Source organism: Psammomys obesus, unplaced genomic scaffold (genome assembly GCF_907164565.1).
Source record: "Psammomys obesus unplaced genomic scaffold, mPsaObe1.curated_primary_1811, whole genome shotgun sequence".
Classification (NCBI taxonomy): domain Eukaryota; kingdom Metazoa; phylum Chordata; class Mammalia; order Rodentia; family Muridae; genus Psammomys; species Psammomys obesus.
This window is the reverse complement of record NW_026591086.1, coordinates 59629610-59645173: the sequence shown is the minus strand read 5'-3', so window position 1 is coordinate 59645173 and position 15564 is coordinate 59629610. Positions and strand designations below refer to the sequence as shown.

At 44.2% G+C, this 15564-nt stretch overlaps 1 protein-coding gene across 1 annotated transcript in view; it reads right to left on the bottom strand.

Annotated features, from left to right (window-relative positions):
- The window catches only part of Pcca (propionyl-CoA carboxylase subunit alpha), a 191914-nt gene that overhangs the window by 56275 nt on the left and 120075 nt on the right, over positions 1-15564 (bottom strand). Inside the window, exons 17-18 of the mRNA XM_055609596.1 lie at positions 9036-9146; positions 3243-3345 (exon numbers count right to left, since the gene is read on the bottom strand). Coding sequence (XP_055465571.1) covers positions 3243-3345; positions 9036-9146 — 214 coding nt within the window. The remainder of the gene's footprint in view (positions 1-3242; positions 3346-9035; positions 9147-15564) is intronic.

The following is a 15564-nucleotide window of genomic DNA, read 5'->3' as shown; positions in this document are numbered from 1 at the left end:
AAGGAAGGAAGGAAGGAAGGGACACCAAGCGTGCCGTCTGTTCAGGGAGAGTGAACCACTGAGCCACCATCTCTCTATGATAAGTTACACGGCTCAGCAGAGAGCACAGATGACAGCCTCGGAGCCACAGAACCTTATAAAAGATGAGTTACACAGACGCACTGCAGACAGAGGTAAGTACAACATTCCACAAAGGTAGATGGGCCTTCTCACCAGCGTCTGAGAAGCCTGCGAGGCAGAGCTGGGCCTGCCAGGGTAAGGCAAGTTCTCTTGGCTGGTCCACAAGCTCTGCTGCATGCTGAGGAGAGCAGGCATCTTGAGCAAATGTAAGCACTACCAACAAGACCAAAGGACTATCAGTATGACCTTTCTGTTTCGCAATTATCAGTTAGTGCAGGAAACTGCAAGACTAGTAAAATCATTTCAGGTTCACATAACAGAGCTTTTAATACACCTTTTAATTCACACCTTTGCTACTTAAAGTGCTTTTATTTTTAACTTTGTTTCCTAGGAATAGAGCCCAAGGCCTCAACTTTGAGGAACACACCTAAGTCCCACAGTGTTAATAGTTATGAAGGAACATGACTACATGGCATGCATGCGTATAAGAAGTTATGTTCTGTATACTTATAGGCATCCCAGGAAGCATGCTATTGCTTCTGACATTAACTTTTCTTTTTTTTTTTTTCCAGAAATGCCCCTATTAATTTACTATCTAAATTCTATAGATTTAGATCTATCTAAATAGTATTTAGATAGTAAAAAAAAAAAAAAAAAAAAAAAAAGACACGGCAATGTCTTTTTTCCAAGTCATAAATGATGAAAGAATAAAAACCACAGAGAAATTGGGAAAATAAGATCTGCAGCCAAAACAAGCAAGCCAGAGGAAGGCTGTGAGCTACTGGTTTGGAAGCAAAAACATGACATGAATTCACCCATGACAGCACTGTGGAGCCACACCTAAAGGGTGGCATGCCACTCCACTCCCAGTCCAATCATAAAAACAGCCCCAGAAGCCAGGCCACGAGGGTTCACACAGCAGACCTCAGCCGGAGGAGGCATCAGCGCTCTTCTCCACAAACATGCGAATGTCACAGTCTTTGTTGTTAACGGTGGTGTCAGCTTTAGAACTTCCCACTACTACACAAGTGCAAGTTCCACAGAAAGTCAACTCACCAGAAAGGAACAATTACTTGTTGCTCGGGAAACACACAAATCCACAGGTATCTGCATAACTGAACTCTGACCTATGTCTTTCACTAGTACAATTCTTCCCATTTATAAGAAAGACAATGCATTCAACAATAAGACACATAAAGAAACAAAAGCAGCAATGAACAGACTTACAATTTGGGGTAGAAATTCTGAGGAGTCAAACACAAGGGAAGAGAGTCAGGGAAGGCAGGACCAAAAGCGAGACAGGGCACCTGAGCTTTCTGACAGAGACAACTGGTCCTCCATATACCCCTCCAGGGGTGTAAGTTACACAGGAGCAGCATGTCATCAAAGTACACAACTAAACCTGGTTTATTTTATGTCAAAATTTCCCTTAAAATGTTGGCAAGTGTGCAAGATAGGAAGAAAACAAAGAGAGAACATTTCTTATGGCTGTGGAAGCTGAGTAATGATTAGATGGGGCCCTGTATAGATTGCAGATGTTTAAAGACATAATAAAATTAATGGTTTTTCCAAAGGATGGAGAGTAAATAGTCACAGTAGAACACTGGATTTTTTAAGTCACACTATATTAAAAGATGGAGATGCAGCTGTGGTTCTGGGTTTAAAGTTCGTACTGAAAGCAAACAGCTCAAGAAGCCGCGTGCCACCTGCGTCACAGGATGAATCTAATGTGCAAAGTAGCAAGGTACAGCACTGCACTGTTTACAGCAACTGTTGATGAAGTGCAGGATTACACCCAGTTTTCACTTTTCACATTGTAGGTCCTCTCCAGAGTCTCACCTAGAATAAATGAGTGGATTTATTTCTTTTAAGTAAAAGCAAACACAGCTCCTAAAAGTCACATAATTTCCCTTTTAACTACACTTAGGGCTTCTGAAGTAATAACAATCCAAAGAGTAAAAGATTGAGGGCAGAAATGTCACAGTCCTCCAAAAAGTAACCACAGGCCACATGAGGTTGAGATTCACCTCCTGCTAAGCAGCCCCGTCCACAGACCCCAGTGGAGCAGGGCAGCCATGATGAAAAGGGTCATTGTGTTCACAAAGCACATAGCCTGGGACCACATGTGGCTACTGAGCACTTGAAATATGGTCAGTGATGAAGAACCTGGGTTTTAAGTAGAATCTTAAGAGCACATGTGGCTCCCGGCTTCCACTCTGAACTGCAGGGCAATCAAGGAGAAAGGTCATCAGATTCAGGGCTCTGCTGACCACTTTCCACTCCTGCCAATCATCTGTAGTTTATGGAACCATTACCTCTCCCCTCTCTCCAGATCTCAGCCACTGAACCATTATTCCCAAAAACGATGGTACAGCGAGCGCCTAGTACTTCCGCTGAGGAAGCCGCACACGAGCAGACCATTACGTACAAGATGCAACTCCACACAAGCTGCTACTCATCCCCCTCAGAGGCAGCGTGGCTCTCACCTGCTCTGCTCAGAGCTCTTTGGCCACCTTCCACCACCACCTCACCCTGTCACTGTTCCTCTTGTGGGAAGGCGAAAAGAAAGGAAAAGAAATTAAAGTAATCCAGCTTTAGCAAGACCGTGGCTTCCTTTGTAAGGTTACTCTAGCAAGCACAGCTTGCTGAGAAGCATCATTGCCCTTGAGGTTTGCCTACCCTAGTAGAAGGTGTGTCCCCTTTCTACCTGGGTTACCAGGAAGTTTAAAGTTACCCTTGGGGATCACTGTCTCACTCTGGTGCTAATTCCATCTTGTAGCTTCCAGTTTTATCCACCCAGATTGGTTCCTAGCAATATTAGTGTATATTTTTCAAGACTATCAAATTAATGAAACAAAAATAAGCAATTCAAGCTAAGCTGAACAGAATTCCCAGCAAATCTCAGAGTGGCTTCTTACCTCTACTCTAAACTAGACAGCTAAGATACTCTTTCCAAGCTAAGAATACAAGCTATACTACTGTACCCACAGAAGCACATTAAACTGGGAATTTACTGTGCTTTCCCAGAGACCTGAGAAGAGGCAAGATCAGCAGTCCTTTTACTGGCGTTTTTCTGTATAGACAAGACAATCATGAATATTTTCAGCCCCTTCACTACGTACCTTGAAGGCCCTTGAAAGTGCTGAGCTCGTAACTGGGACGCCACAAACAGTGATGATGCTATGGCCAATAACTGATTTCTCTCACTCCGTGTTAACGTGTGTCCTGTGGGAAATCAACCAACCAATCAATCGATCAACCCACATCTGTGATGTTAACATCCTCACTGCCTCTTACACTCATCAGCCATTAAGAACCTTACCAGGCATCTCTAATGCTCACTATTGTACATGGAGCAGGTGAAGCTCAGTAAGAACAAACAAACAAACAAACACCCAAGCCCTGCTCACCAGAAGCTCACTGCCCACACAGGGAAAGAGGTTTGTTTATTTTGTTTTGTTTTCTAAGTTTATTCATTTTCCAGCTAGAATACCAGAATGTTGACATTCTTAGAAACAAATTGCCAGTTAGCACTTAATAATTCTTATTTTTACACAAGACCATGACTTAAATTTCAGAAGCTTTTCAGCAGAAGCAACTTTTCAAAGCTATTTCAACTTATTTCAAATTTATTCACATTCTTCAGTATAGAAGAACAAAAAATTATCAACTTTTCTAAACCTATGATTGGGTACCATGCCTTTTATTCTAGAAGTTTTTAAAGCCAAGTTCAAAATGAATAGTGTAGCTACTCAGTAATGTGGACAACTGAAGTGTTAAAGGCATACAGATTGAAGGTGGCCAAATCTCTCTGTAGCAGCAAGCAGAAAGACTGACCAATACATGGTCGGCCCCTCTTCTGTACCTTACCACCAGCCTCTGAAGTACAAGAAAGTGTTAATGTGTACTGAATCTTTTAGAGAAAGAAAACAACTGTTGCATTATAAGTACATATAAAATGATAAAACCAGGGTTTTGAGCCAGCTCCGGGTTAACAGTATACATGGCTCTTGACGGTTTGGTTCAGAGCACCCAGGTCCAATAGCTCAACACCTTGTTTTTATTTTAAATTATATGTAGAAGACATGAATGCAGGCGCCCATGGAGGCCAGAGGCACTGCATCCTCGGAAGCAGAGGTAGAGACAGTTATAAGCCACTGACATGGGCGTTAGGAACTGAGCTAGGACGCTCTGTTGATGAGCCTTCTCTCCAGCCCCAGCAAAGAGATGGAAAGACAGAGCAGAACAGAACAGCCACCTACATACCAGGAAAACCCAGACCCAAGGAAATCTCCAGGAAGCACGCCTGCTCCTCACACCCCATCCACGTTCCCTAAGGAACGTGAGGCTAAAAGGCCAGAAGTTCAACTTCTGCAGAAGCAGCCTGCTGCTGGTCAAGGGCAAGGCCGTGTTTGTCTAGATGAAGGGTTGACTCAAAGAAAATAAGGTGTGTTCTTCCTGCCTCAGGCAGAACCAGAGGCATATCAATCAATTCACACCAAAATCCAGCTGTCTCCAGGGCAAGCAATCTAGCCGCTGGCAGGCCTTAGCTGGGGAGGACTGGCTCCACTGGCAGAAGCATATAAAAATGTGTCTAAGCGGGGTCAGACATGAAGAGTGTGTTCTTAGCACATCCCTGAGAGCTCCAAAGCACCCACACCATCTGCTAGTCATGTGACAGCTGACAATCACATGGTACAGTAGCTACAAATGGAGTTCCGAGCAAAGAGAACCCAGCTGGCATACAAACGTATTTGAAAGACATAAATGATTTGAACATTGTTTTTAAAAATAAACTAAAACACTCAATTTAAATATAAGTATTTCTTTTAAGATCTGTAGCACATTCTTCTACAGGAAGGTAATTCATGAAAAAGAAAGGTATGGAAAGCCCAAGCCATCCATTCCTCTTTGGGACAAATCTAGACACTGAATGAACCATAACACATCAAGGGAGCTCACACCTGACTCTAGGACTCAGAGGTACCCCTCAGTGACCTCATAAGCCCCAACCTTGTGGGCACTGGCATGTCCCTGACCTTCTTCTGACACGGGAGTGTGCATGAAAATACCCATATCATCTTTCCCAAGCATTCTATGTGAGTTGGGTCACAAAAATAGGAGCCAGACTTCTCAGGACGAACACCCGGAAGACAAGTTCTCCAAGGAGCACAGGGATGACGCAAGGCCCTACGAGCCCTGCACAGGCCAGCAAAGCTGGAGTTACTTTCCCGTGTGCTTTTCATCGACCCTCATTCGAAAATGGTCCAGAACCCAGGACACAGAATATATGATGACACCATTGCTCCCATGTCAACACCTAGCAGATTACTACAGGTATTTACAAATGAACCTGTGAGCAAGTTCCAATTCCTCAGCAACATACAAAGATCAGCAGATACATTAGGGTCTCTGGGCCACAGAGGACCAACTAATGGCCCTCAGACTTCACGGGGGATGGGGCTCAGTCACAGACTTTGAAGTTTCTCCTCAGCAGCACACAAAATAGAGAATATGATAACACATATGTATGCTTCCTGTTTCAATCAAATTCTTACAAAAACAAACAAACAAACAAACAAACAAACCAGTACCTTCTCAAAGGAAAACAGAAAACGCTGACACTGCGTTTACAGGGCTTCACACTCAAGTGCAGCAGGCACCAGAGAGAGATGTGAAGTGCTCAGATCTGGCCAACTGAAATTATAGTGCTTTTTTTTGTTCTTTTTTGGGGGGTGGGGGACACAGACTTATTTGTATTCATTCATTCACTCAATGTATTAAAAAAACAACCAGGGTCTCATCTATAACAAAAGCTTATTCATTTTTTTCCCTTTAGCTTCAAATCAAAGAAAATTTGCTATTTAAAATTCGAATGTAAAAAAAAAAAATCAACAAAAAAAATCTCTTGTGTATCCTATTTTAAAATTTTAGATTCAATCATTTCAAAGCTCAAATCTACGAACCTTCTGTAAAAGTGCCCTCAGTTACAAATAGATTTGGGGAAATCAACATATATAACAGAAAATTTTAATGCAGCCATAGAAACTGGCACTTGCTTATGAACAGTGATGAGGAGATGAGGCCAGATGGGAAACAGATGGGGGACTCCAACAGGGCAAAGTGACCTGGCCCCAAACATATTGAGAAGATCCTGGACTAGCTTCTTTACCACTTCCTGCTGTCTCTTGGGCATACATCAAACCATCAAAGATGATGGCTTACCATAGCTGAGATCTGCTCTGGGGGGGGAACTGTGGAAGTCGAAACAAGCACAGGAGATGGAAGCCACTCAGGGAAGGAGAAACTGGCCTGGCAGTAACCTCAGGAAAGAAAATGGCTGGGAAGGCTCATCTGCAGAAGGTCCGCAGAGGCCCTCTGATGACGTTGAAAAGCCTGTGGCCTAGGAACTGGGATCCCAGTCCAGCTCAAGGAGTACTCAAGCTGTAACCACAAACCCCACCATCAGGGCGAGAGGTGCACCCTCACCCTCTGGCCTACCACGTGCAAGGCCCTGCACTCCGTCCCAGACACTAAGAGAAAATAGCTAATGCATATTGAACTCACACAGACTGACTGCAGGCGTGGGGTCTGCAAACTCAAGCCAGACAAAATTCGAGCTTGGAGAAGGTGAAGTAGGAGGAGAGTCCCACCCATCTCCAAGATGCTATTTGCAACTGATAGGTGCTGGAACAGGAAAAAAAAAAAAAATCCATTTTCTCCAGTGGAGTGACACTGTGCATATCAGCCTCACTCCAGGACAGGCCTCAAACTCAGGAGTAGTTGACTAGTACAAAATGGCCTCCAGGGCTTGTTTGTGTGCATTTTTCGTTGTGGTTTGTTGCCTTTTCTCTTTTTAATTTTGTCATCATTTGGTTTGGGTTTGCTCTCTAAGAAAGATAAAGACCAGGAAGCTGGGGGAAGAAGGAAGGCCTCTGGGAGGACTTCAGGAAGGGGAATGGATACGATTAAAATATATCCTGTAAGAAAATGTAAAACTAATAATTAAAAGGAATTCTAAGAATAGAAGCAGCCAAGCACAGGCTGAGGCAAGAGGGATGCCTCACATTCAAAGCCAGTCTGGGATACAGTGTAAGTCCCTATAACAAAGAGGAAAACAAATACCCAGAGTCGGTTCCTGACTGTCAGTAACTGGCTGTTGGTTCAGGCTGTCGGTTCCTGGCTTGGCTGTTTTAGTGAATTTGGAGCTTCTTTGAGTTTAATGAAAGTGAAAGCTGAGATGAATTCACTGTGAAAGGTTCTTGTGGGCAAATGAAGACAGTCAACAACACGGGATTCCTTTGGCTGCAAACAGGAGAGTCCGTGTTGGTAATTCTCACTACAAAGGAAATGCAGCCAAGTGTCCTGTGCAGAAGTGTCTGTGCTAAGGTCCTTTCTCAGCTGGAGGGGACTGTGGCTTCTAAAGAATTTGCAGCACTTCACATAATGTTAAACGTACACCAAGTATAGTCATCAACTCAAGTGAAAGATGTTAAACGCCTATTTTCCTCCTGTTCCTTACTTCCCAAATACGCACTCATGCTCACTAACAAGTACACATGAGTACACACAACACTCACATACACAGGTAAAACTGACTCACACTTCTCCCACCTACTTCCTCCTTCCGCACACTATTTTCTATCCTGTTACTGACAGAAATGAATTATCTGAGCAAACGTGGAAGTTCTGAACCTTCTGCACAACTTACCTAATAGCTTCTAAACTTCAGTAAAGAGAGCAAAGTCTGAGAACACATAGGTGAGTTGTTCATCTAGCTGTCTGTGTAGAAGACTTGAAGCTCCAAAGCACCCCTTTTCTCCACACCATGGATAAGACTTTTCTCATTGACTAAACATGTGTTTGTACAGTGTCTCCTGGGTGCTGTTGCTAAGGAGACAGCAAGAAGCAATGATCTAAGTGGTTCTGACCTCAGGAGAGCAAGTGTTAATGAGGTAACACTCAGTGATTACACTGTAATCATGGCCAAGATACAGTTTATCCTGTACTTCTGAAAATTCAGAAGTTTAAAAAATAATCTGATTACTTTTTAAGAGTAAAAAAATAAAAGAGATTCTTAATTTCTCAATATTAATGATAAAACTCAGTCAGCATTCAAACTGGCTATTTTCAATTTAATTTACAAAAGTCTTGCTGTATGGGCTGAACTGAAATCACTCTGCAAGTGTACCTAACAGTCAGCTACTTTAGGCTGAAGTGGCCATGCAGGCCACTTCTGTACTAAACATGTGTTTTGCTCTGCTTTATAACTGACCTGATCGTGCCAGTGAGCAAAACCCAGAGCTTCCCACCTGCTCAGCAAAGGCTGCTAACCTACACACCAGCCCTCGAGGTACCTGAGACCGAAGACTCAGCCTTCACATCCCGGTTCGGGGGATTATGGTGAGGCCCTGCTGCACAGTCCCAGGTCAATCCAGCACATTCTACCACTGTTAACCTCGTCTGCGGCACTCTCTGTCACCAGTCGGAAACACTCACTGACAACTTGTCAGGGTTAGACTTAACACAAGTACATTTTCTTCATACAAAGAAGAAAATTTTTTACACTTAGAACGGTTACCTGAGAGACTGTGCTCGGACCTTCACATGCACCATGCCTGGAGCACGCCTAGACTCGCACACGTGAGCATGCACTGCGCACACACCGTTCTGTTGTTTTTATGAGAAAAGCTGAAGGTGGTTACAGTCATGAATTACCCCCACAAACTCAAAAACATGATGTTAATGGTCAAAAATACTCCAAGAAGCTAACACACCAAGCATAACAGAAGCCAAAGGACCTTCATTCAAAAAAAAAAAAAGAAGAAGAAGAAGCTGTGTGTTACAATTAAGAATAAAGATAAACTGACTGAACTCAACAGGCTCCTGGGAACTAAGCAGCTCAGCACACGTACCTGTGAAGCCATCGGGATAGACATCGGAGAGAAACTTAGTGCTGAGGTCTCCCTGCACAAAGCGCGCGTTGATTATCACCTCCCGGAGCAGCGGGATGTTGTGCGTGACACCTAAAAGAAGAATTTCAGACTGAACTGAAGAACTGATACAGTGCTCGCCAGAAGAGCATCAAGACCTCAGTTTCAATCCCATGTGAAAAATCCAGAGCATAGCTGCGCCTGCCCATGATGACAGTGTTGGCTGTGCAGAGATGGGGCGCGGGGTCCCCTGGAGCATGCTGGCCAGGCAGTCTAGTCGAATCAGTGATCGCCATTTAGTGAATAAGGTGGACAGCGACTAAGAAAAGTACCAACATTGGCCTCTCTCTCTCTCCCTCTCTCTCTCTTTCTTTCTGTCTCTCTCCCCCCTCCAAAAATAACTCAATCATTTGTCTCTTCTTAGCTAATAAAATCATTAAAAAAAAAAAAAAAAAAAAAAAACCACCCATTCAGACAGCCTCTATTTCCCACCCTACTTGCAGCTAGGCAGGACAACTAAGTTTTTTTTTTAATTTTTTTTTTAATATTAATCACCAGTTATTTGCTTTGTATCCCAGCTGTAGCCCCCTTACTCATTCCCTCCCAATCCCACCCTCCCTCCCTCACCTCCTCCCTATCCCTTTCCAAGTTCACTGCTAGGGGAGGTCCTCCTCCCCTTCCATCTTACCCTAGTCAGGTATCTTCAGGACTGGCTGCAATATCCTCCTCTGTGGCCTAGCAGGACTGCTCCTCCCTTGGAGGGGTGGGGGTGGCCAGGGACTAAGGAGCCAGTTATTGACTTCATGTCAGAAATAGTCCTTGTTCCCCTTACTAGGTAAACCCACTTGGTTACTGAGCTACCATGGGCTACATCTGAGCAGGGGTTCTAGGTTGTATTCTTATATGGTCCTTGGTTGGAGAAACAGTCTCATAGAGGGCTCCCATGCCCTGATATATTTTGTCCTTATGGAGCTCCTGTCCTCTCTAGGTCATACTAACTCCCCCTTCTTTCATATGATTCCCTGCACTCTGCCAAAGGTTTGGTTATGAGTCTCTGCATCTGCTTTGAAATTTGCAGGCAAATGGTGGGATCTAGAAAAGATCATCCTGAGTGAGGTATCGCAGGAGCAGAAAGACACACACGGTATATACTCACTCATATAGACCTATAAGAGGATAAAGATTCTAACATGTGTGCACCTAAAGAAGATAAACAAGAAAAAGGACCTGGGGTAAGATGATCCATCCTCACTTAGAAAGACAAAGGGGATGGACATGAGAAGGAGGAGAAAACAAGTCACAGGACAGGAGCCTACCACAGGGGGCTTCTGAAAGACAACTAAGTTCCAAACAAGGAAATGCAAGCTTCAGTGATGGGTTCAGCATCTTTCTTCCATCTCCTCCTCTTTGGCGCTTCCTGCTGTGGCAGGAACTTCACCTTGACAATGCACTTAAAACAGATCAACCCTTGGTCTGTCTGTCTATCTGTGTGTGCACGTTTAGTCCTTTAAATGACCTCACTATCTGGAAGGACCAACAAACTAGTTACTAAAAACAAAGTACATTTCCACCACACACTGCTGTACTTAGATACCTTGGTTACAGCACGTTATCATGAACTTGAGCTTTATATATGGAAATGGGTTTATCTTTTCAAAATGACTATTCATCCGTAGGCTAATAACAACTTACCATATCCTTCCAGGCATTCTTTCTATGTATCTTTGTATTCTACACCACATTAAGGACCTATGTAAACATGTAGCCATCTCTGTTCCCAACTCACAAAATACTGTACATCTAAACTGTATAAAATCCAATTCTCAATTATCCCACCTCCCTCAAATATTCACATCAAGTTCCAGAACTCTAGTAGGACTGTTATTCCTTTATACAAAAATTCTGTAGATAGAGTTATCTTGTTTAGAGGGTGATATAATAAATCATCTGTGAAAAATGCACCCTATCCCAACCTGGCTTTGCAGGCAACAGTGAGCTCTCACTGCCAAAAATTACTGCTTCCTAGGGCTTAACTGGCAGAGAATACCTGAAATCAACTGCATGCCTGAAGCATAGGCATATTACACACATGGAAGGACTTTCAACTAAAACAAAACAAAAACATTCACTGCAGAGGTCGTAGGAGGTCTACACCGCTCTGAGGGCCTGACACAGCCCTGGACACAGGGTGACATTTCTCCATAAAGAGGCAGCTTTGATAAGGTGTCTAGAAAGGCGAACCAAAGGGCGAGAATTTGAAAACCCTCTTGAAAGAGGGATCAGCAACTGGACTGTGCATTACAAATAGACAAAATCAAAGCTCTTTTGAAGAACAGATCTCATACAGCAGACAGACATCTATGCCCGGGAAATGAGCACAGCAAGGCTCAGAAGAGGAGTCTGTTAGCACAAGGAATGTCACACATTTTGAGAATTCTCACAAGGCTGGAGAGATGACTCTGTGGTTACGGGCACCTGTAGCTCTTGCAGAGGACCCAGGTGCAGTTCCCAGCACCCATGGCGGCTGACAACCACCCAAAACTCCATGGGCAGGCACACCCATGACGCACATACATACATGTAAGCAAAGCACTCGGGTACATAAAATAAAATACACTTTTAAAAATCAGAGAATTTCACTGTTGTACAAAGCAAAAATGGTTGCCAGTGTGCATCTGTGTGGAGGACTGCAGGAGGCCACACAGGCCAAAGAGGAGGAGTGGACACAGCCAGATGCAGCTCTAAGACTGATGCTGTAGTCGAGGCACAACAACCCACAGCAAACACTCACTGTCCCAGAACAACAAGAACGATGGTGAGAAGCCAGGCAAAGGGAAGTTGGTTTATTTATCCCGAGGCAGGAGACTGCACAGGGGTAGGCTCATTCACACCTGTACAATGCAAATCACCCCAGCTGAGGTCCACAACAAAGGCTGAGAGCGTCCATGGAAAAAGGAGTGGAGCTGGTGAGAAGTACAGGGTTTAGCCACGGCTGCATGGCTTGCCTGATGTCAAGGGCAGGGCCTGAGTCACAGATGTCCTAATCTTGGGTTCTACAGTGCAACAGAGGTGCTTCGGCTAACACGGAAAGCCCGAAGGAAGAGCGCTTGCTGCACCTGGACGAGGCAGATGCCTGGGAGCAGACAGAGTGGTGCAGCTCCCTTTCTGAGGAGAAGGAGAGGCGGGGAAAGGGGAAAGGGCGTGATGGCAGGGCCCAGAGGAGGGGAAGGAGAGGGCTCTGATGGGGATGTAAAGCCAATTTAAAAAAAAAAAAAAAAGACTAGCAGGAGTAGCAGACACAGGATGAAATCAACTGTCACACTGCCACAGGGATCACAGTGCAGATCAGATCAGCACTGCCACAGGAATTACAATACCCAAAGGACACAAGAACTAACAACCTATGGGTGAGAACAAATCCAGAAGACTGAAGCACATTTACCTTAACTGAGTTTCCCTTTACAGTTTAGTCCTGGCACAGGTTTCTCAGCCTTCCATACTGCCAGTACCCAAACAGTTAGCAGAGTCCTGCCTTCAGAAAATGTGGTGTGATTTAAAAGGCAGTTTATGATCATTTGGACAAGATAAGGTTACTTTCTGATCCTGATATCTAAAATATTGAAAAAGTGCAAGTACCAGGATGAATGGCATTTCATTCCATATTCAAAATTGAAAAGGGGGTGTTTAGTTTAGAAGAGATAACCCCAAAGAATTATGAACAAACATTACTTACATTTAGAATATGAAACAACAGAGCCAGACACACAGATGGGTATCTCTTTCTGTTATGACATTTCTTTTTTAAAATTTTAAAGTTAGCACACAAAGCCTTAGGTACTCTAACAGCCTTTCCACCTACTTCATGGTTGACTCAGCTTTCATCACTTCCTTCCCCTCCATCCTGTCTCCTTTCTGCCTTCATATCACGTGTCCTTTGTACTCTACTCCCCCAATCACCACAGAACTTTTTACACTCTCTTGGTCTCCTTTCTGGCTTTACGCACATTTACTCTTGTTTGTAAGTGTACACTGACTCACTACAAACTAGGGTAGTAACGATCATATGAACTGGAAGGTAGGGTTGATGTCTTCCTGAGTCTGGGAAACCTCCTTACTGTGATTTTTTCCCATTCCATCCATTTCCCTCGATTTCTCGTAATTTCGTTTTTCTTTGCAGTGGTGTATTAGACTTTCCATACACATCGTCTATTGATGGGCACCACGGCTGCTTCCATTCCACTGAAGATTCTTTTGTTAACTATTTCTGCTTGCATAGCAAATACACCATGAAAAAAAACTTAGACTTCACTAAGTTGCAAGAATAAAATGAAAACTCAGATACATTTGTCCTCAAAGTTCTCTGAATAACATACCATCTACTACCATGTGAGATCAAACCACTGTGTTTCCTTCTCTAAGTACACAGTAAAATAACACCTTTTTTTTTTCATGTATGGCTAACAGCACAACTAGCTGTTCCAGGAAATAATGTCCAGAAACTAATTCTAAAGCCAAAACAGGACTACTCAGGAAACTGACCCGCATGCAGAAAGCTTGAACAACAGTGGAAGGAGCGGTCCCTGTGAGAAGCACCACTGTGCTCTTAGTTTGCCTTCTCTCCGAAGACAGGGCCGTTTGAAGGAGTCCCTGTATATGCAGTAAGCAGACTTTAGGAGTTAGTTTACAGGCCAGCAATATTATTAATCACACACTCATAAAAATCGTGACTTGTGAGCTTTAGAATGAGAACTGGGGTGGCCTGTGCAGAGTTCACCAGGTCCCATCTGCGTGGGAGATCATGACCAGGACACGGAGGGAGGCCCCCGGAGCAGCCTTCTGACTCCCTGCTGCTTCCAAAACAGCAGGCCAGACACTGGCCAGGATCAAACAGAGGCCGAGGCCACTGCTTCTTTCATGGGGACTTGGAAATGAAGTTTAAGGTAGGTATACTGTGCTCTAGAGTTTCCCTACTTCCACAAAAGCTCACAAGTAATGGTGGAGTGGGGGTGGTGGCCACATCTGACCAGTGAAGCAGGACTTAAGGACATAGTAAACTCTTCTTCCTTCCCTGTCCTTCACAGTTTTAAAACATCTGCTCTTTAGCATTCACCAGGTAAAGAAGTAAGCATCAGAGATAATGGAGGAGAGTAGAAAAGGAGAGCGTTATTTAAAAGAAAAAAAGAGAAAACCTATTCTGTAATAATTTCAGAATCTTAGAAAGTTGGCCAAACTAGTACAGATAATTACACTTCACCCGTGACCCAGGCTCTGCATCTAGGGTAGCTCAGCACATCTCTGTGCTTGACCCTCTGTATGCACAGAGCACAGACCACACACATCATTTTTTCCATGTAAACACTTGAAGGTAAATTGAAAATAGAATAGCCTCTAAATATCTTCCTGACATTTGCTAAGAGGAAGATACGTCTCTTCCACAATCACAAGTCTTTTTCTAATCTACAGACTTTATTCAGATTCCTCCAGCTGTCCCATTTATGACTTTTATACAAAGGAAAGCTTTTTTCTCCTGGTCCAGGATCCAGTGAAAACCCTGCAGCACGGAGCATTCTCATGCCTCTGGTTTGCTTTGATCTAGATAAGCTGTTGACTTCTCTTGTGTTTACTGACCTTGACACCTTTGAAGATCAGAAGCCATTTATTGTGCAGATTGTCTTTCAGGTTGGTATGTCTGATGTTTCCTCAGGATTATGTTCAGTCTACCTATTTTCAGCAGTGTGTGTGTGAGAGAGAGAGAGAAAAAGACAGACAGAGACAAAGAGACAGAGAGAGAGAGAAAGAGAGAGAGAGAGAGAGAGAGAGATGGCCACAAGAGCCACAGGACATGGCTTACACGGCAACAGTGGTGAGCCCTGGCTGCTTCGTAACGTTGCTAGCGTCACACTCTTTCCACGGTGCTCATTGCGTGTATTACAAAGGGACAGCAAGAAACAACGAAAACAGCTGTTTTCCATATTCCTCATTAGCTTCAGCATCTACTGGTTTTCTTGGATTTATATTCTCAGCACAGCACTGCTTCCACATGCTCTGCCTTAAGATCTGTGTGGAGGAGCCATGCCACCTCCTTCATTCCTCAGGTGCCCGAGGGAGTCCTGTCCCCCAACCGTGAGTGCGCTGCTGCTGGCAGGACAGACCACCTTCCCCTCTGACTAGCCGGCGCCTCTTCAAGCAGCTCCTGCGTCTTCCTAACACTTGTATTCTAACGCTTTCCTTCGTTCATTTTAAGGTTTGCATGGAGTGTCGCGCTGTTGCCAAAACTGGCCTGGAACTGTCACAGCCATCCTCCTGCTTCAGCCTACCATGTAAGTGGACTGCAGGCGAGCGGTGACTGGTGTGAAGGCCTGGCCTGAGGTCTCCCCAACACAGCTTTCCCTTCCTACACGGGTGGCTAAGGCTTATCGTACACTTTTCCTGAGGCCTGGACACAGTTAGTAAACTGAGAGGACAGAAGCCAAGCATGTGGACAGGCCACTCTGTAGACTGTCACCCTGCA